General features: G+C 37.7%; 1 protein-coding gene across 1 annotated transcript in view; it reads left to right on the top strand.

Moving 5' to 3' along the window:
* Positions 1 to 21,752, top strand: part of sema3aa (sema domain, immunoglobulin domain (Ig), short basic domain, secreted, (semaphorin) 3Aa) — a 37,122-nt gene extending 15,370 nt beyond the window's left edge. Inside the window, exons 3-17 of the mRNA XM_051691700.1 lie at positions 2,142 to 2,204; positions 7,456 to 7,575; positions 8,328 to 8,421; positions 8,526 to 8,645; positions 10,729 to 10,871; positions 11,033 to 11,147; positions 11,285 to 11,354; positions 13,520 to 13,664; positions 14,061 to 14,280; positions 14,587 to 14,678; positions 14,854 to 14,895; positions 15,002 to 15,159; positions 18,967 to 19,034; positions 19,131 to 19,276; positions 21,015 to 21,752. Coding sequence (XP_051547660.1) covers positions 2,142 to 2,204; positions 7,456 to 7,575; positions 8,328 to 8,421; positions 8,526 to 8,645; positions 10,729 to 10,871; positions 11,033 to 11,147; positions 11,285 to 11,354; positions 13,520 to 13,664; positions 14,061 to 14,280; positions 14,587 to 14,678; positions 14,854 to 14,895; positions 15,002 to 15,159; positions 18,967 to 19,034; positions 19,131 to 19,276; positions 21,015 to 21,749 — 2,331 coding nt within the window. The 3' untranslated portion in view covers positions 21,750 to 21,752. The remainder of the gene's footprint in view (positions 1 to 2,141; positions 2,205 to 7,455; positions 7,576 to 8,327; positions 8,422 to 8,525; positions 8,646 to 10,728; positions 10,872 to 11,032; positions 11,148 to 11,284; positions 11,355 to 13,519; positions 13,665 to 14,060; positions 14,281 to 14,586; positions 14,679 to 14,853; positions 14,896 to 15,001; positions 15,160 to 18,966; positions 19,035 to 19,130; positions 19,277 to 21,014) is intronic.
* The last annotated feature ends 477 nt before the right edge of the window (positions 21,753 to 22,229 follow it).

Below are 22,229 nucleotides of genomic sequence, written 5' to 3'. Positions count from 1 at the left end.
CAATCCGCAACTGCATATATGGCCGGTTATAACACTCATCTCCATTATTACATCATCATTTGATGAATTACTGCTGCCTTGATTGCTTACATCTGTTTTAAATAAAATTCTGTTCATGCCATGTTGTGCTACATTAATTGCACAAAGTGAAAAAGTGCTGTGCCTAATAATGTAATTAAAAGAATGTTTGCACTGTAAAGAATAAAAGTTACTTCAATTAAATAATCATGGCACAGTGCTATTCCAGCAATCGTTAATGAAAAAGATGCAGGTTTTTGACAATTGAATAGTGAATTTGTTTCACAGAAATGACTAGATTGCTTTAAATTGGCAGAACCATACAAATCTGGCATATATTCTGCAAATTCAACAACACTAAGAATAATGCTGGCCAAGCTCTCCTACAAACATTGATGCAGCTGATTTGAAAATTAGCCTGTTGTTATTACTGTCTGAATTGGCCCTACAGATTTAGAATGGCAGAGCAGTGAATAATCCTATTGAGATTGTCAGAGAGACCCAAGGTCTTCAGAGATCTTCCCATCTTGCTCTTATTCCTCCATTACTTGCTCTTATTTCTCCTCTCTATCTATCCATTTGATCTTGGTCTGCCTCTCTCTGTTTCTGATTCGCTGATCATATCTGCACCGTATTGCCTTTCAATCCCTCTATCGCTCTTGCTCCTTGTTTCTGTCTCTGGTTTCCATTACTTTAATTTCCTTTCTTTTTTCATTCTCTCTTTGTCCAGGGGTCTGCAGGGTAGACCATTTTCTTTATTCTTCTATCAGCTTGCCTCGGAAGGGTTAGTTCACCCTAAAATAAAAACAATTCTGGCATCATTTACTCACCCTCTCGTCATGCTAATCCTGTATGACTTATTCTCTTCTGTGGAACATAAAAGGAGAAATTTTGAAGAATACACTGGACACTTTTTTTTTATTTTATTTTATTTTATTTTATTTTTTATAAATCAGACTGATCTAGTTCTCCGGTCCAACTGACTCAATTATCCAGTCAAAACTCTATAGAGTGGGAAGATTTTCAGTTAATAAAAACTTAAATTTCAGTCTGACTGTGGGAACCACTTTCATGATACTTTTACAGTGATTTAGCATCCTTTTTAAAGCTTGGAAAGCTCCATTCCCCATTCATTTGAATTGCATGGAAAATAGCAACTAGTACAACATTTCTTCTTTTGGTTTTCAAAAAAGAGAGGAAGTCATATGAGTTTGGAACTGACATCAGGGTGAGTAAATTATGACAGAATTACAATTGTTGGTTGTACTATTCCTTTAAGAGTGACTTTTATTAAACACCAACCCACAAACACTTCAGCAATGCCAGCGTTTAAAGATAAGACCTTGGGGCTAGTGATTTGGCAACTTATCGTAATTAAATGAATGACTTTCGAAGAGATAATACCTTAGCTGATCTTAGAGATAACAGAATAAAAAGCATTTTGTATGTAGGCCGATGTGTGTGTGTCTGATTGGCTTTCTCAATCGCAGTCACTCGTGCTCCTGCGAATGATGGTAGTTTTCATCCTCATCACAGATGGAGGTGGCAAAAGGAAGGCAGGCAGAAGTCGCTGATTATTTTACAGCAAGGTTTCATGCAGAGTGCCTTAGCAAAGTCTTTCTAGCAAGTCAGTCCCCTGTCGGCCATCTTTGGAACGCTCTTGGAAGGCTATTTCCAGTCATAAAAGTGCAATTCTTATCTACTTGAATGGAGAAAGACCAAAATCTCAAAAACGGTTGGTCAAGATTACGATCAAAGAACATATTTCAAATCAGCTATAAAATCTGACGATACTTGAATCATAATTTGTGATTCTTAACCTCATATTACGCTAAAAAAACAAACATTTTCCCAGCTTGTATAGCTAATGCACATGCACGTTCTAGAGTTGATTGACAGGCAATGTCTGTATCTAAAAGGTGACTGGCTCTTTTAACTGTAAGGCGGGACTTCCTTTCTACATCCGTTGACCGTTGGGCGCTCAGAGCTCCTTGGTTGAGCATTCCAATTTCTCCCATTCATTTTAATAGAAGTGGCCCATCTCTGCTAAATAATCTCTGGCCTTAGTCAGTCATTTGCAGCTCATTGTGTTCTCACACATTCTCTCTTTCTCTGTTTTATAGATTGCCTGGCCTGCCACACCTTCCAAACGTGATGAATGCAAGTGGGCTGGAAAAGACCTGGGGGTAAGTGTAAGGGAATGAAGCAAACCTCCAAAACTACATCAATCTATAATTCTTGTATGTTTAAGGTGTGTCTATACTCTTAATCTACACTTTAAAATGTGGTGCTTGCAAAACTTGCAGCCATGATTGATTGGTTCCTAGCTCAAGTCAAAAAACCCATGCCCAAGCCTCTATACTGTAAAATTCTGGTTCCTAGATATGGCTCAGGTCCCTCCTTCAATGTAAATCTATGAGATTTTTTCCCCCAGTAAACATCCAATTGCTTAGAAGAGTAATAGCACACCTCTCCTGAACAAGCCACATGGTTTGAGGTATCATTCATGTCTGTATAACAAATGGTATTGGACAAGTTACGAATCTAGTTTAATACTTAGAATTTGCCATTTACTGGAATCGTTAACCTTAAGTATGAGCAAAATAATATTGATACCTGACTCAGCAGGTTCCAATTACACCCAAAAGGATATATACAGACTGATGCCATAGGTGAACCTTTTTAACATCCACAAATAACTTTCTATGCTCCAGTTCTTTAGTAAATCTATGCTGATCTGAAAAACCAATAATAACCAATAAACCAATAATAACCAATAAACCAATAAAACCTCTTTTAATTTCCAAAGAACCATATTGCCAATTCAAGAACCCTATACAACAAAAATGGTTCTTGATAACAGTAGTGTTCTTTGTTTTACTGTAGGTTCTGCAAAGAAACATTGAATAACATCTACCTCTTGAGAGTTTGAATGTACCATAAATTAGGTGTGTGCTTCTTATGACCTGCATTACTGAGTGACGGGGTGTTGAGTGTGTGCTTTGGCGTGATTGATCACGGTTACCATTAGATATGGAGTTCTGCTGTTGCACGCACTCTTCTGTTCCTCGAGAGAGTTTATATACCCAGAATGCCGTGTTTGGCTCTGGCAACCCTTGGCCCTCCTGTACAACAGAAATGGTTTATTTATCAACCCAGCTCTCACTCCTTCTCTCTGTGTTTGTGTGTTGCATCTGATGGTTATTTCACGGCTGGGTTCCCGCTGAGATGGGGGGCAGAAGGGAGCAGGATTCTCATAGATATCTCACCAGGCCTACTTCTGAGACTCACACCATTAAATACAGTCACCTAATATTGCAATGAGGGCCTAGTAATCACATGCCTACTGAATACACTCAGCTATATGCGTGCATGCACCGGCAGTGTGTGTTTATTCTGCATTATTTACACACACAATTCACCCAGCCCAGAATTAGGCATTTACGTGCTGTGAAAATGTTTGTTCTGGAGACAGAGCTGTTGAATGCTTCTAGCAAGTGAGCATGAATGCTTGATTAGGCTATTACCAGCACATTTTCCTCTCCGCAACCATAAATCTCTTCATTCTCACATTTGGCTTGGCCAGCCGAAGAGAAAACAAGCCCAGAACGACAGCTGGTACAACTGCCTCAATGATCAGTCTAAACTATTTGTGTATTTCATGTGAAATTCAGAGGTTTCAGCTTTCTAGCAGCTCCCTTCATAACTGTGTCCATTAAAGTTTCAACACTACACATTAAAGAGCATCTGCTGTAAATAGTGAAAACATGCCCTTATCTTTAGAAGCTATTTCTACCTCACCTGACCCTTTAAAATGACTTTTCTTAGTGGAACCTTACGTAGTCAGGTTTGTTCAGTCATATTAAATATAATTTTTGACTTGAATAAAACTTAATTTATATGTAGAAATGTTATTTTTGTAAAAAAAAAAAATAATAATAATAAAAATACTACATTTTTATAATGTAATTAACAAAGAATAATTTCACTGATGTACAATTGTATTGTACATTATGGAAAGAATTATCGGGTAACACTTAATAATAATTATCACTAATAAAATAATATGGACAAAAATTATTTTACAATATATAATGCTTAACAGATCTTTATTAAATGTAGATACAAATTACTACAAATGTCATAAAACTTTGATTCATATATTTTCATACATATTTCAACTTAAAACATTTGGAGGATCTTTTAAGCCATTTTTTAATCTTTGTTACTAAAAAGTTTTTTTTATAATGTCATGTTTTCATAGGATGCATGATAGTAATATGACTAATGCACATGAGTGAATTGAATGCAGCACTTTAAGTACCTTTTAAAAACTTTGCATTGATTTTGTTAACGATAACCTCTATACTGTTATTATCTTTTCATGACTTCACTTGTGTGTGAATGAAATTAGTCTTTGCTGTGTTGTTAGTATTGTACATAATTACAGCTGTCTCTGAATCGTAATCTCCTGTATTCTTCTCTTAGCTGAAAGGGTATCATGTATCTTTCACTTTTATGAAGGCAAACACACTTTTCTGCCTTGCAAACTCAGCCACTTCTTTATGGACCTTGAAGATAAAACAGCAGGGTTATATGTGTCTAATTACACAGTAGTTACATGGTAATTACAGTACACCACCCAGTTATTACAACTTGAGGTTTGTATACATAGTAAACTGCAATGACTGCCAGTTAAGCCACCTCTCGATCACACGGATGCTGCACTTGGCTCTATCTGAACAGGCAGGGCCTGTAAAACAATAACAGCCATGTGAATTTCAAACATGTCGCTTAGCGCAGGGAAAGATGAATTTTTATGGCACATGTGGAATTATTATGTTAAGAATACACACATCTCCTGACAATCTAAAGTGCCTTTGTGTGGGTTGGCCAAGGTAGGTCACACATAGGGGAGACTGGGGCTAATTGTTACACTTGTTACTCTGGTGAATATTTCTCAAGTTTGGTTAATGTTATTATAAATAAAGTTTTGCAAATTGGCTTTTAAATGCCGCATTCTACGTTTTGCCACAGTTTCTTGATGAAATGAACACTAGAGGCGCTACAACAAATGTGCATTTTATTCACTTTCACACAAATCACGAATGCAACGGCTGATTAAGACTTTATAAACATATTTTTCACTCTATTACTCACAATTCTATGTCATAATATCGAAACACTTTTACTCTAATGCATCCTTTGCAAACTATACATTTTAACGCTTGTCTCACAGACCCACCTATATTTATACACTTATTTATACAGCATGATTAGCTTGCGTGGTAGCTCACTTGATAGAGTGTTTGGAATTTGGACTCGGGAGACTGAGGCTCAAGCCCAGCCAAGAACGCAAGCACACAGGTGAGACGAAAGTGTAACAGAAACAGCATGAAATGACATGGTTGCTTCAGAAAATTTGCTTTTTATTTCTCATTTTGTTTTTGGACACTATCGGTTAGTTTTAGGTGTTGATTAAGGGTAAGGATATCTTTTTGTGTCTACATCTTATTAGCTTTTAGGCATTTAATGGTTAGGTTTAGGTTAAAGTTTTAGGTTAGGGAGGTACGTTTTACTTATTAAAACCTCCATCTAACATTCACGTTAAAAGGATAGTTCACCCAAAATTGAAAATTCTCTCATCATTTAGCTCATCATCGTAATATTTCGGTGAACTATCCCTTTAAAAAAACACGTCTGATTCCGATACCATTTCACTCACTTTTGGCACCCCACGCAGGACATTTAACAAGTAATTTCATTTTGAAAAATGTTGCCATTGTCATGTAAATTTGAATGAGATGAGGCTGGCAAAAGGAGATGTATAAGGCAGAGTGTAGGCAATAGAATCACTTTCATTTTATGCAATGAAAGTGAATGGTGATTGAGACTAATATTCTGTCTAATATCTAGCTGTGTTCCACTGAAGAAAGAAACCCCTGCGTGTCTGGAACAACATTAGGGTGAGTAAAAGATGAGAGAATTTAAACATGAGAACCTGACATTCATGTAATTGGACTTTTGACTTAAAATTGTTTAGTTACTGAGATATAGCCCATGTGCCAGTTTCCCCATGTGACAGCTAGCCCCAGTCACCCCCTGTGTAAAGGAGCAATCTGATTGGCTGCTGTATAAAGGTTAAAGGTACTGTAAGTGCCTGTTTTACAAGATGGTTCTATAAGAGAAATAAATGTGCTGCCAGAATATCTGTTGATGCTGAGCTCTGTGCAAACAGCAATTCTGCCATTATCTGTTATGAATAGATCTGTACAAACTGAACTGGATGTAATCAGGGGGAAACAGGCCTGTTTTTTATCTATTCGGTTCTCTTGCTTTCCTCACAAACACACGCATACAGTGAACACTTGTGTCTTTTTGTGGTGAAAACACACACATAGAGATGGCAATACCCTTTTCTGTGCACTTAAATGACAACCCGATTTCCCTCCCTGTGCAGACAGCACACATCTGCCAAGATCATCAGTGTTTACACAGATGTACCCGCTTTATTTTCTCAGTGGCTGTGGAAAGGTGTTTGTGTGTCTTTGTGTTTAGGTGCATGTATGCACACAATTGTGTGTGAGCACAAACGTGTGTTTGTGGTTGAAACTGGCCTTCACTTATCTTACAAATGAAAGGGAGCTAAAGAGCATTCACTCACATTAAACAATTCTCTCATCAACTCTCGCCAACCCACTTAGACGGCCCCAGGAGTGAGACATGTGCTATGCATTTACCTTTCATCGAAACCAGACACACACATGCACACACACGTCCACTCACAGTACTAATGAGAGTTGGCTGACAGGATATTAAGATGGATAAAACAGGTGGGATAGTCATCAGTCATACAGCAGGAACTTAAAGGCATTTTAACGATGCTTAAAGCTTAAATATTAGGGTTAAAGAGAATTAAAATGTCTAGCTTACCAATTTATTACATATCTAGTGTCAGTTTAGATGTATTTTAATAATGTATGATCAATGTAATTTGTCATCATCAATTATTAATGTGACACAGCTGCATGAAGTATTAGAAAAGTTATACAGAGCCAGAGTGTCTTTTAAAGTGAGAAATTATGATAATTGACACTAGATTTTTACATTTCTGAATAAAATACATAAAGTACTTTTAGTGCTACAGAATGATGTGAAATGGTACCACAAATTGGGTGGCTGGTTACATTTTTATTCAGACCCAATGACAAAAAATGTGGAAAAATCCCATAGTCTTACATGTAAAGAGGGACCCTTTAGTATGCACAATAGCTGTAATACTTCCGTCTAAGTGCTATCTGTAATGCAGTATCATTAGCAAAGCATTAATTTGTTTGATGTTTGGTTGATGATATAATAGAGTATACATTAAATACACTGCTATATTTCTGTTATATTATCTGTAAAAGTGATGTTCTTGTGATATGTCTTTTTCAGAAAGACTGCACAAACTATGTGCGTGTGCTGCAGCCATATAACCAGACACATATATACGTGTGTGGCACCGGAGCCTTCAACCCTATCTGCGCTTACCTGGAGATGGGAAAACGAGCAGAGGTACAAACACACTACCATTCTCTTTGTCCAATTCTACAATCTCAGCAAATTAACAGCACTAAAACATATGCACTCATGCAAATACTTTTAAAAGACTGAAAAGGAAATTGATGGTGGCTATCTTCTGCTAACGTTTACTCTGTTAACAACTTCAGTGCAGTGAAGTAGAAAATGAGAGTGTCACAAAGCAGTGAGTGTGTTTTTTACAAGTTCCTCAACTGTGGTAAATGAGATGGCCTTTCCATGCTGGAAAAATGTCAGTGCATTTTGTAGATTTGATCCATACTGATTAATCATGGCCTCAGTGCATAGGGTGTTTTCAACATAACAAAAGAGAACTTGAGTGCTGTGTTATTTTGGCATGAGCTTAGAGAGCCAAATTAGTAAAATAGGATATGAAAGAAGGATTTTACTAATTGAATGTGCTCCGAAACACTACTTTATTATTGATGAGAGGTTTGTTCCCAACGTGTCTTTTGAACAAGGTCTTAATGGCATTAGGCCCTCCATTACCTCACTTGTTTGGCCCATCAGCAGGCTCAGACAGAACCTGCAGAATTTTCCTACATTTTCATGTTACAAAAATGTTAGGAATTATGTGGAATGGATTCAAACATGGTGGAACCAGTAGTACATCACTCTTATTGATAGCTGAAAGCCTTTATGAGATTCACCAAAATATTTAATAAACATGCAAGGGACGGGGCATTTCCAAATCTTTGGAAATCTGTTGAGTTTTTCTTCTTCTTCAGGACAATATATTCAGACTGGATGTCAACCACTTTGAGAATGGACGTGGGAAAAGTCCCTATGATCCAAAGATGCAGTCCTCATCCCTCTTGCTTGGTGAGTCATTGAGAGATTTTGTTGTATTGGGTGTGATTTGTTAGATTGGAAGTTGTCTGTGGTGTGATTGAAGAATTGGTGGCTAACACTCATCTATTTGGCAGATGGGGAGCTATACTCTGGAACATCAGCAGACTTTATGGGACGAGACTTTGCCATTTTCCGAACACTCGGGTCACAGCATCCAATCAGGACCGAGCAGCATGACTCCAGGTGGCTAAATGGTAAGCAAGGATTCCCCTGATGGGACAGAATGTTTAATAGAGGACAAATGATTGGTGAAACTCAGGCTATGTTCAGAATTGTATAATAGCATACTGCATTCTACACAATGTATATACAGTACCTGCTGTTTTTTTATTTTTTTATTTAAAAAAATAGTATGTGTAACAGTCTTCGTTATTCAACAATTAACATTTCAATGACTAGTATGAAATATTGTAGTCACATGACCTTATTGCCTGTAAATTCAGTGTCTAGTTACTACCTTGGAAATAAAAATAATTATTATGTATTTTTAACCCAATTTTGTGGGTTTATAAAAAGAAATGTTCACCATTAAGACGATGTTGTTCTGATCATATTGGCATTGCGTTTTTATTTGCCTTTAGTGATTTTTGTCTTAGTACTCAGTTTTTATCCTTTTAGCTGTCTACTGAAGTAATCAGACACCTTCTTGTTTCTTTTCAAAGAAAGTGTCTGGCAAGAAAGTATATTTAAAAATATATGTCAATTTTCGGGCTTTCTTTCATGAGTGTATATCTGTGCACACAAATGTGTATGTGCATCTATCTGTGTGAAAGAAAGACAGAGTGTCTTTGTGAATGTCTGCAGAAGAGATTAGCTTGGCTGGGGTGTTGAGTGTTTCCTCCGACATCCCGCCTGCATTTTTGTGGACTTATGGAACACAAAAGGTCAATATCAAGCTTGAAGAGATGGTCAGTGTTTTCCCATGAAGTTAATCTGCTCTCAGCTGTTCCTGTGAGTGGCTCCCATTTCAATCCCCATACAACTGTGCCCAGGGTCAGCACCCGCACCATCAATTCCCCATATATTCATGAGGAAAGGTGCTTTTGAAAACGCTCATCTCACTTTAATCCTCACCATCTGTTGCCACGGATACATCAGACGTTACTTCCATTTCACCCCTCTGAAAGCTGTCTCTCTCTCACAAAAGAGCCAGTGTCATTTGGAGGATTAGTCGCATGGATATTCTATCAAGTCTTTATCAATAGAGACACCGGCCTCTCAGTACCTTCAGACAATACAGCCAAAGGTTGAGATGTTCTTCCTGCACTTCAAAGAGCCTCAGCCTCTACAAAGCAAACATTCATTCAGATCGTCAAATTAGGCAATGCTTGGGAGGCTGGAATAAGTTATCGTTAAAGACTCCATTAAATCGAAATTTAGTCCAAGTCTATTAGCTTTGAAACTATATATATGCAAGCGTACTCTGAAAAGTTGACAAAATAACCTTTAGCATACAGTACATAGGCATTTAAGTTTGTTTTGTCTTCCTCTCCTAGGAAAACAGACCCAAAATATTGATGACTCATCTTGCACTAAACAGATTGTTGTCCAATCAAATCCCCTTAAGGATGAGAAAGTCCCTCCCCCTAATACCACAACACTAACGAGCAAGCAGCCAATCTTTGTTTATGGCTGTGACATCCAGTAACTGAAGCCTATTGGCTATTTTAGGGACGAGACTTTCAATCTGTTACACCAAAACTTCTGGTTTCAATTAGAAATACGTCATGGCAGGAAAGAGAGCTGTGCTCATCAAGTGATTTTGTGGAGTCTCTAGCTTCCTGAGATGAAGAGGTCTTTTAGCATTAATAAGTGTATTGAATGACCTGAGCCTAGTCTGAAGTATGAGTGGAACTATACCATGGAAGTCTCTATGGATACACACACACTCACAATACACAACAGAGTAACAGAGTCATAAATGTCCGTTCCAGTTGTTTGTTCCGCTATTTAGGCCTCACATCCTGTTAGCTCAATTGCGCTGTAATGCGGCCCTGCATGTAGCTGCATGCGTGTGCCAGCCGCGTGGGTGGGGTACGTGTTACGTATCCTTTCTGTGAGAGAGTGGTCACGGTTGGGTAAGAGTGATCCCCCTCATGGCCAATACTGAGGTCTTGGCTCATTTGAGAAAAGCTGGATTAATGCAAGTGTGCAATCATTCGGAAATCATTTAACGGTCCAAAATATTTTAGTGTGGTTTTATACAGTTCAGTTCCTACTGTATCCTCTTTCCTGTATAGATTGTGATGCATTGCACTGTATGTATGTGTGTTCCAGACCCCAGGTTTGTTGGTATACACTTGACCCCTGAGAGTGATAATCCTGAAGATGATAAGATCTTCTTGTTCTTCAAAGAAAATGCCATGGATGGAGAACATACAGGCAAAGCTACTATCTCCAGGATAGGACAACTGTGTAAGGTAACAACACACACAGAAACATAAAACATGTTCACTATCCATATACCTTGGATTATTTTGGACATGTCCCAGCCTCTATGTTACAACTACATAAAAATACCTTTTAAAGGTAGTTATATTTTTAGTGAGCATGTGAGGAATCTGATTATTTGTGTTTCTAGAATGATATGGGTGGACACAGGAGTCTTGTAAACAAATGGACAACCTTCCTGAAAGCCAAGCTAACCTGCTCAGTGCCCGGCCTTAATGGCATAGACACACATTTTGATGAGCTGCGTAAGTAATGATGTGTGTGTGCATATGTGTTTAGTCTGAAAGTAATTATACATCCTGTTGCAGAGTACAGAAATGATTTCTTAATAACTGTAAATTTTTGACAGAATGTTTTTTTTTATTTTTTTTTATGTTTCCAGAGGACGTTTTTCTAATGAGTGCTAAAGACCCAAAGAATCCAGTGATCTATGCTGTGTTTACTACATCCAGGTAATGCTAAACTGAATGTGTACTGTTCTTTCTTTCTTCCCCCTTCCTTCCTTCCTTCCATCCTTCGCTCTTTTTCCTGCCTTTCTTCCTTGCCTCTATTTCCTTCCTTTCTTCCTTCATCTATTTCCTTCCTCCCCCCCCCCTCTTTTTTCCAGTCTTTCTTCCTTCCTAATATTTCCTGCCTTTCTTCTTTCCCACTAGTTCCTTCCTACTTACCTTCCTTCCTTCCTTCCTTTTCTGTTTTCCTGCCTTTCTTCTTTCCGTTTTTCCTTCCTTCCTTCCATCCTTCCTTCATTCTTTCCTTCCTTCCTTTTCCTACCTTTCTTCCTCCCTCTATTTCCTCCCTCCCTCTCTTTTTTCCTGCCTTTCTTCCTTCCTTCCTTCCTTCCTTCCTTTTCTCTGTTTTCCTGCCTTTCTTCTGTCCCTCTATTTCTTTCCTCCCATCCTTCCCTCTTTTTCCTTCCTTTCTTCCTTTCCTCTACTTCCTTAATTTCTTCCTTCCTTTCTGCCTTCCCTCTTTTTCCATACTTTCTTTCTTCCTTCCTTTTTCACCCTTCCCTCACTCCCTCATTTTTCATGCCTTTCTTCCTTTTTTCTATTTTTTTCCTTCATTCCTTCCTTCCCTCTTTTTTTACTTCCTTCCCTCCCTCTTTTTTTCCTGCTTTTCTTCCTTTCCTCAATTTTCCTTCCTTTCTCCCTTCCTTCCTTTCTCTTCTGGAAGTGAATTTTGCAAAGCGATATGTTTGGCCCTTTTAGAAGCTTTTCAGTCTATTAATCTAGTTAGACGCTTCATGCCACTTCGCTCTAGATAGGAAATTCCTCCTCATCCTGCTCCTTGCCCCCTCTTACCTGTTTCCTCATTCAGCTTTGGCTTAGCAAAGCTCAGACGATATATGATTAAGGTGGTAACATGAACCTCGCTCCCTGTCAGACAGCCTCTCCTCTGGGCCTGCTGGTGTGGAGCAGTGGGGTGGGGATGTAAGAATAGCAGATAAACGATTTTCAAAAGAGAGCAAGACTTTTAAGATGATTGATGAGTGCAAGGTGTGTTCACACACTTAAACACCATTTGTGTGTGTGGAGGTGTGCATGCATGTAAACATGATATGAAAAAGAAGACAAACATATCATGATTTATCACTGTCAAACAGCGAAAGAGTCGATCCCATATGTTCATTGCCACCTCACTGATTTCCTAATGTATTCAGGGAACACAAAACTCGAAAATTCAATTACGGGTTTTAAAGAATTAGACTGCTTTAATTGGTTTTCTAAGTGCCCAGTTTCAGAGATGAATAGAAGCGCATTCTAGGAGCTTGCTTTTCATATTGCCACTTAATGAGGCCTGAACACTGCTGTGATGGATCTGTATTTTATCTCTCGCTGTCTCTGGGTCTGTGTGTGTGTAAATGTGTGCATGTATGTATGTATGCGTGAGCATGGGCCCCTGACTGTGTAATGGAGAATTAGTGTATTCATGTGCCCTGTGGTTAATTGAATTTTTCACTAATTAACATTTTACAAATGCAATGGGCTGATCACCAGTATGTTTGGCCTCTTGGCTGTATGGAGGGAATAAGTCCTTGAGCACACACAAACACACACACTGAAAAACTAATGCAAGTTTATATGCAAGTTAATCATTTGCAGACAAGCACAAACATTAAAGCCAACAGAAATCAGCTTTAACAGCTTTGAACTGACCCTATTTACTTTGCATACATGTTCCTGGACTTATTGTACATAATTCATCTGTGCACATTATTCCAAAGAATGTATTTGAAATCTTTTATCAAAATGTAATAAATTGCTCCCCCTCAGAAAAGAATTTCCTTTTCAGATGATTTCATTAAGCACTCTTATTTTTCAGCCCCTCCCCTTCAACCAAATGGTTCCATTCTGGTATAGAATGCCCACTTTTCACAATCCAATCAATTCCTGAAATTTTTCACCCTACATTTTTTGTTTATCCTGTTTCACTTAAAAATACATCAGATTACAGAGGTTAAGTTAGTGTCAATATACAGTAAATGCTGTTTCATGTTAACTTTGAATGCTCCAGAACAATGGATTATTCACTTTTAAAATAAGCATTTTTGGAAAGTTGCTCATTATTGTGAAATGGTTTTAAACCTTCCCTCAATCTTTTTTTTTTTTCTTTTCAGTAATATCTTCCGTGGATCAGCTATCTGCATGTATAGTATGGCAGACATCCGAAGGGTATTTCTAGGTCCATATGCCCACAGGGATGGGCCAAACTACCAGTGGGTTCCCTTTCAGGGCAGAGTGCCATACCCCCGTCCTGGCACAGTGAGTACTACGGCCAATACATTTGTCTATAACAAAACCTGTTAATTATTATTTTTTTTTATTTTTTTTTGACAAACTACAGCTTTATTTCTTTACACATTTGTTAAAAATTAGAGCAATAAGCCACAAAAGGCTGTGTGCTAGTGATTTTAACATCATTGTAAAATGATCATATAATCATTTACTATAAGATTGTTCATATAAATCAATATAAATTTATTGATAATAATAGTGTTCATCATAACCAATTCTTCAACCAAGTAATAGTTTATTAGCTAACTGCAGGTGACATGTGGAGATATGTAGACCTGGTGCATTAATATACTAATCAATTAAACTTGATGTGTGATCACAGGTCTGTTTATACCACCTATTTTACTCCCTTCCATTCCGTAGTGTCCCAGCAAAACATTCGGAGGCTTTGACTCTACCAAAGACTTGCCAGATGATGTAATTACATTTGCACGTCTGCACCCAGCCATGTATAACCCAGTGCAACCAATGGGGGGGAAGCCCATTGTGGTGCGCACAAACGTGGAATACCAATTCACTCAGCTGGTGGTGGACCGTGTTGAAGCAGAGGATGGCCAGTATGATGTCATGTTCATCGGCACAGGCTAGTAAAAACAACCAACATCTTACTTCAGAAATACAATGGCTTGAGTATCAAAACAAGCCTTATTTCTGAGCCAAGAAATTATTCCTACAGACAGAAGTTTCTTAAGAGTGAAACTACTAGCCTGCTGAAAATACCATCTTAGACCTGCACAAATTCACCAGGTCTTTCTTGTGAAGTTGTTGAAAATAAAATGTCTTGCTCATTAAACTTATTAAAAAGCCTGGTGGGTACACCAGCATCCAAAACGTATACTAGTGTCCAGCAATGCTGGGCTAAACATGTTAAATATGGTTTCTCATATAGATTTAGGGACCGTTCTGAAGGTGGTGACCATTCCCAGGGAAAGCTGGCATGATCTGGAGGAAGTGGTGCTGGAAGAGATGACTGTGTTCAGGGTATGGAGAGCTGTGTGTTTCCACTTGCTATGGGAATCAAAATCTCAAAACTATAATTTTCACCTTAGTACATTTTAATTGCTCCTTCATAAATCTGTCTTCATGTCTACAGTATACCATCAAATAAGTATCCTTGGATCTTACAATGAGATTAAACTCTATTTTCCTCATCTAGGAGCCAACACCCATTACTGCCATGGAACTCTCCACTAAACAAGTACGTCTGCTTGCTACTAAAATCAATTGATCACGTTACCATTTGCCATTTCACCAGCCATTAGCTTGAGCTTATTGTGTCCTAACTGACGAATATCTGTCAACAGCAACAGCTGTACCTGGGTTCAGATTTAGGCATATCCCAGATGCCCCTCCACCGCTGTGAGGTGTACGGGAAGGCATGTGCAGAGTGCTGCCTTGCAAGAGATCCATATTGTGCCTGGGATGGGACAGAGTGCTCTAGATATTTCCCAACTGCTAAGAGGTAAGCATAAACAGAAGCCATCATTAGACAAGATGACATCTATTTTACTATTTTATACATTTTAACATTTTGGCACTTTTATTTAGAAAGCAGGATCATATGATATATTCTTAGGTCATATGCATATTCAAAGTTCATGTGTTTAGTGCACTACAAACTCTGCATCTTACCACATTTTGTCCAGGACCCACATTCACACATCACTCACATGCATAGACACACAAACACACCTGGATCCAAGTAGTTGGGCTGCTTTTACACAGACTGTAAACACCTACTTGGTTCTCAAAACAAATCCTGTTCAACTTTATCACGGTCAGCTCTCTCTAATCCAATGGTTCTCAACTGGTAGGTTGTGACCCAGAAATGGGTTGCAGGTATGTTCAATAAGTTTCATGTGGACAGAAGAAAAAATGCAAATAATAAAATGTACCACATAGTCATACATGTTAGTTAGGATAGCAAAATATATAGGCTAATCAACTTTTAAAAGGGAGGAGAAAAAGCCTCCATATTGTGTGCTTGTGACATCAAAGGCTATGTGTCCAATCAAACTTTACAGTATTTTCATGTGACAGAAGCTAGCCAAATTAGGCAGATGCCAACATAGACTGGTTGCATGACATGCCCTCACCCATTAAAACCACAATTTTAATACAAATCAATTCTTGATTTTTTTTAAATAATTTTTTTATTTACTTTTGCACTACAAGCAATTTCGGAACTGTGTTGGGTTGCCACTTGATGTCCAATGAAAAATCCAGGTCCTGAAGCAAAGCCAGATGATAAACATTGCTCTAACTAATAAACACATTTGCAGTATATGCGCAAACTCAACTTTTTCAACATTGTTTTCTACTTTTTCATAGCGTAACATATTTAAGAACAATAGAATGCTCCTTCTTATAAAGGCACATGTTCACAAAACACCATGTACCCACTGGTAATACACATAGTCCTGTCTTAAAACACACACCCTGAGTCTCACACACACTTTTGCAGGAGTACATTGCGTCAGCTACACCTTCACTGAGGACAGATGAAGAACATGGCCAGGGCTTTGGCTTGGCCACAGCTTGACACACCCTCATGGTCCACAGCACTACGATGGTCCACGCCACTCCAAATATTTTCACTGTGCCTGAAATACAAAACAGATGTCTTACAGCACCTCCCGCACGTGCCTAGACTGCTAAAATCATGGAATGTGTTGCTGTGAACAAAATGTGAAACAAAAAATGGAGAGAAACTGAATGGAGTACAGAGAGACACACTGAAATGTGAGGATGCAAAGAAATAAGCAGGAGAGGACATTAAAAGGAAAATAGATCACAAGGTGTTTTAAACCAGGGTATTCTACTCATCACTTTCCAAGATATAATCGACATCAGCCAACCTTCACACCAGATCCTGGATGTTTTTCAGTTCAGTACAGGAAATCTTCTAAGTCTTTAAATATGTTTGTGCCAGGATAAGTGTGCTGGCCTTGATTGGCTGTTGTTTGTGCACTTGAACCTAGACAAAGTTTACAGCACATCTAAATGAAGCAAGAATTTAGGAGGAAGACAATCATGGAAAATGATGAAGAGGGTACACTGAAAAAATTATGTGTTGGATTTACCTAAAATATACAGTAAATGTAGCGTTTTATGCATCAAGCTTTTTAAGTAAATCCAACGTATGGTCACTTTATGTCTAAATAACTAGAAAACCTTTGTTAGACATACACAAATGTATCAGTTCCTTCAAATTAATTTATTTTGAAAGGTTAGTCACATGAAAAAGATTTAACCACTAATAGCATGTTGTTTCAAATGAACATTTATATTATTGTTTCTACTTAATTTACTAACTAAGGTCAGTCATTAAACTTGGTTCCCCAAAGAAGTATAATAAAGCTGCACCTCAGCTTCACACATTCACTTGCCCAAGGAAAAAGTACATAGAGTTAACAGAATCCAACTTGACCAAAAGGAATACTAATCACCCAAATGGTGACTTTACACGAACACTAATTACAGGAAAATAACATTAACAATACTAAAAGAGCTCAAATCTATATGAATTTTTAATAACACCTAATTAAATGCCCACATAAGTTCCTTCTGACTAAACAAACATGCTTCAGTTATTCAAACGCAGTGGCTTATGGGTATTTCCCACAACCTCAGTTCTGTACTTGATCGTTTGAGTTAAAGGTACTTAAAATCAAAATTGTATGATTTTTGAAGCCAAAGAAGTTCAAGGAACTTACATTTATTATTTTACTATATCACTTATAGGCGTCTTTACACAGCAGATTTAAGCCTGCTCTGAGCCTGCTCAAAATTCTGTGTTAAGACGCAAAAGCCAGAATACGTTAAGCCTGCTCTGACTCACCTTAGCCCCTAGTATCAAAGGCAGTTCTGAACAAGATGAATGAGAGCATCCTTAAACTTTGTTGTTGTGATAGAGCATATATTTCATAATTTAGTTTCATATTTAAAAGTATAACTTCATATTTTCATTTGTTTCATGTTTCTATGTTCAAAAAATTATATATAAAACATTAATCTCATAACATTATTTATACAGTTGTTATTGCTGTGTAAATGCATGTATACCTGCTCTGAGCAGCATTAAACAGTCTGTGTATATGCACCTAAATGCCACTTTAGATGCAGCTTCTGTGCCACCTTTGCAGTGTAAAGATGGCTTAAGTTCACCTTAGAATTTATATTTTGTGTTGTGCACAGTAATGCAAATTAAGTAAAGAAAATAATTTACATTTCTGAGTAGAAGCTATTTATTTGTATAGGTTATGGTGGTTGAGCCAACAAACTGTTTTATTTTTTCATTGTATTTTACTTGTTTTACACAGAATGTCAGGTTTATATATTCCTCTTATCATTCTCCAAGATCTAAGCTAAATCACTTCGACATCAGCCAGCCTTCACACCAAATCCTGAATTTTTTTATGCATTTGTGAAAGAATAAGAATGTTGGCCTTTGTTAAAGCCCTGGCCCATGTTAGTGTTTAAGAGGCAAAGCTGCTCGCTTAAAGTGGCACAATACTGTTGTAAAAGCTCTGGCTTTCGCAAGCCTCTGTCTGATAGAGACTGAAAGACTCTTTCAGCCAAGAATGACGTGCAGAGCTGTTCCGAAGGCTCTGAGTTTTAGAATTCCATAATGGACCTTATGAAATATCTCCCCATGAGTCACACCTCTGAAAACCAAATGGGGGACAATCAAGTAAGCGTACACATATTTCCTTCTTTTTACACAGCTCTCTGGCATACTTGATTCTGATCAATTCAGTTGCAGGTCAATTGCGACATTTTGATGTTAAATATTTGTATATTATGACTGCTACTCTGTATAATTACCTGTTGTCCTAGGTGACTGATTTTCTACATAGCTGTGCTATTTTCATGTCTCATATCACTGCCTTTCACATGATAAAATCATTTAAACTCAAAGCAACATTTTATGTACAGTACATTTGTTTATTTATATCAGGATAATGTACAGTCAATCGGTATTGCGAAATAAATCCATTCAGGTTGATATAAGACTCTTCCATTTTTGGAATAATAATCTACTGACAGTACATTACCCCTCACATTTAAGTGTGTTGGGCAATAAAGAAAAATGTAGTTCTTTGATTGACCCAACAGTGCACTCTAGTGGTATGAATGTAGTACTGACGTAGCACTGAAGTGAAGCTGGACCAAGTGTTTTAGAAGGTACAATGATGTTTACTTAATAAAATAAAAATGATCTAGATCAAAGCACATTTAGCTAATAAAATCTCTTTATATTTAACAGGAGAACAAGACGTCAAGACATCAGAAACGGAGATCCTCTCTCCCAGTGCTCAGATGTGCACCACAATGGTAAGAATAAACACATATACATGGAAACACACTCTTCCTATTTCAGTGCTTCGAATATTATTGTACATAACTTGTGTGTGGATGTGTGTGTGTTAGATGATCTGGAGGGATACAGTAGTGTGGAGGAGAGAAGTGTGTATGGTGTAGAGAACAGCAGTATGTTTCTGGAATGCAGCCCAAAGTCCCAGAGAGCTCTGATTTATTGGCAGCTACAGAGACCAAATGACGAACGTAAACATGAGGTACACACATACACCAGAATTTATAGCACTTAAGACTTACATTGGTATGACGAATTGCCATTGTGTTCAAAATCCATACTGAAACAGGATTGCAAAAAAGTTTTCTACAAAGGTCACATGCATTACATGTCATGGTCACTGTAATATATAAAATGTTTTTTCTCAATTAATTTCACTGTGTTCAGTTCCAGGGTCTTCACACGCCAGATACAAGCCCCCTTAAATTGGCAGTTTAACAGTTTTGTTTTTGTGATTAATTAATTTACATGTTACTCCTGTTCAGTCTAGTCTATCCAGTGCTGCATTCCTTATTCATAAATGCAGAAATATATATTTTTATTCAGAGTAACATACAATTTTACATTTCACCTTTAAAGTAATTACTATTGAATAAAGTGTTGTTGTTTTATAAGGGGAAGGGGTATGTTTTTACTAGTAAATCATGGTGTTTTATGAATAGGAAATGACATGATAACCCTCTTACCACCCATAGACACACACATACATCAGCTGTAACACTTCACCCTAGACAGTCATTATGTTAATGTAATAACGTTCAGATTTCAGCCTTCCTGCTGTGTAAGAAAATCCTCTGACTGTGCTGTAGTGTATACTTTCACCTCAGATGTGACCTCAGCAGTTCTGTTCTGGGACCAGTTTCTCCCTGCCAAAAGCTTTAATCATGATGAAAATAATGATCAACTTCAATGGTGAAAAAAGATAAGAAACTAAATACATTTTCAGGACTTTAAAACTAACTAAAATAAAAATGACCATGATTTAATTGTAGTTTTTGAAACACAGTAAATTATAAACTTGAAACCTTTACATTCTTCCTTCATTAAAGAAATGTTCTGGGTTCATTACAAGTTAAGCCAAATCGACAGCATAAGTGGCATAATGTTGATTACCGCAAAAAACATTTTTGACTCATCCCTTGTTTATTAAAAAAATTCAAAAATTGTGGTTAATAAAAAGGCACTTACAAGCTGTGTGTATTTTAATGTTTATAAACTGTCCCATTCACTTCCATTGTAAGTGCCAGCTGTAACCGCAATTTTTGCAGCTTTTTCATTTTAATTTTGTTAATATTTCTTGATGAGTAGAATATATTTGTGATCATCAACATTATGCCACAAATGTTGTCGATTGAGCTTGTATTGAACCCGGAACATTCCTTGAAACATAAAAAAATTAAATTACACGATATCTTTCTGAGAAATTTCATGGCATTACAATTATTTAAATTATATTACTGAACAGATTAAATTTGACAGCCCTTAAATACTAAAACTGAAACTTAAAATAATAAAGAAATAATCTGACAAACTAAATAAACTACACTCAAGAAAATAATTTAATGATTTATGCATTTAAATTTCATAACAAAATTCCATCAAATTGAATTAAGTAAACTTTACCGAAATGTTTTTTAACTTTTATTAATTTAATTTTGTTAAATTACACAGTTAAATTTGATGGAATTTTGTCATGAAAAGTTGGCGAAAATATTTTTTAAATGTGTTGAAAAAACTGAGTTAAAGAGTGAAAACCAACTAAAATGAAACTCTATTGTATGGACCAATTAAATAAAAAATAATTAAACAAATTGAAATGAAAATTAAATTTTTAACTATAAATGCTGTAATAACCATGTTTAATACAGTATATCATGCATCTGTAAAATCTTACTTTTGATTTTTGCACTCCTATTTCCCTCTTTCTCTCTCTCTGACAGATTATGGTTGATGAGAGGGTAAGTCTTACGGGCCAAGGTTTGCTGATCCGAAGTCTAACCCAGGCTGATTCGGGAGTGTTTCACTGCCATGCAGTGGAACACGGCTTTATCCAGCCCCTGCGACGCATTAACCTGCAGGTGATCCCCTCTCAGCGTGTGGGAGAGCTGCTGCTCCGAGTAGGGGCCAGCGATAAGGAGCCTACCCCTAAACACAAACTCTGGTACCGGGATTTCATGAGTCTGCTGGAGCACCCGGATCTCAACAGCGTGGACGAGTTCTGCGAGCGGGTGTGGAAGAGGGAGAGGAAGCCGAAAGGGAAGAAAGCTCCAAAAATCAACACCGGAACTAGTGGGAAAACTGAGAAAACGCCTCAAACAACAGCTCAGAGCTTACAGAACCCAACACTGAGAAACCAGAACACACCCAAAGTGCCAAACAACCCAAGTGTTCAGATTCTACCAAAATCAGCCAGCCTGCAGAGGAGTCAAGTCCCACCAAGTACCGTAAGCACTGAGGGCCAAAGCACCAAACCGGATAGTATAATCACCCAGAACACACAGAAGGTCCAGACTGCTTCAGACACCCAAAGAGCACAACCAAACCAGGGGAAGAGAGGTAGCCAGACCCCCCAGAGAGGACCTCCCAACACAGCCAAGTGGAAACAGCTCCAGGAGAACAAGAGGGGGCGCAACCGCAGGACCCATGAACAGCAAAGACCACCACGCAGTGTGTGAGAGAGACACTTTGACTGTTTTCACATATGCATAAATATTACATATGCACACAGTCAGCAACATCAGTCATTCATATACACACATACAAAACAAGCACAAAAACAAGCGCAAAATAAAAGAAATGCAAAGCCTAAACCCTGACATCTTAACAAGGGACTTAATAAAATGTAACAACAAAGACATTTTACTCTAGCCATACAGACAGATCCAACTTCATATACATGATGTTCTTGCATCAGAGGACATGAGTGTTTGCCAATCTACAAGACCCTTTCAAGCCTGCTTTGATGGCAGGACATTTGTGAGCCTATTGTTTGCCAAAAACCTCTGCGATAAGATGGGATAGTGCCAATGAAAAACTTTGCTTTTTGGTATTAAAGGAGATGTTCTTTGTTCCTGTATTCATCTGTGCCATTTGTTAATATGACAATGGTTGTGAACGAGATGACTTGGACTACTGCTTGATTGGGAGTGAATGGA

The sequence above is a fragment of the Myxocyprinus asiaticus genome, chromosome 47, assembly GCF_019703515.2.
Source record: "Myxocyprinus asiaticus isolate MX2 ecotype Aquarium Trade chromosome 47, UBuf_Myxa_2, whole genome shotgun sequence".
Taxonomy (NCBI): domain Eukaryota; kingdom Metazoa; phylum Chordata; class Actinopteri; order Cypriniformes; family Catostomidae; genus Myxocyprinus; species Myxocyprinus asiaticus.
Note: the sequence above shows the minus strand (reverse complement) of the source record. Positions and strands in the feature narration are given on the sequence as shown.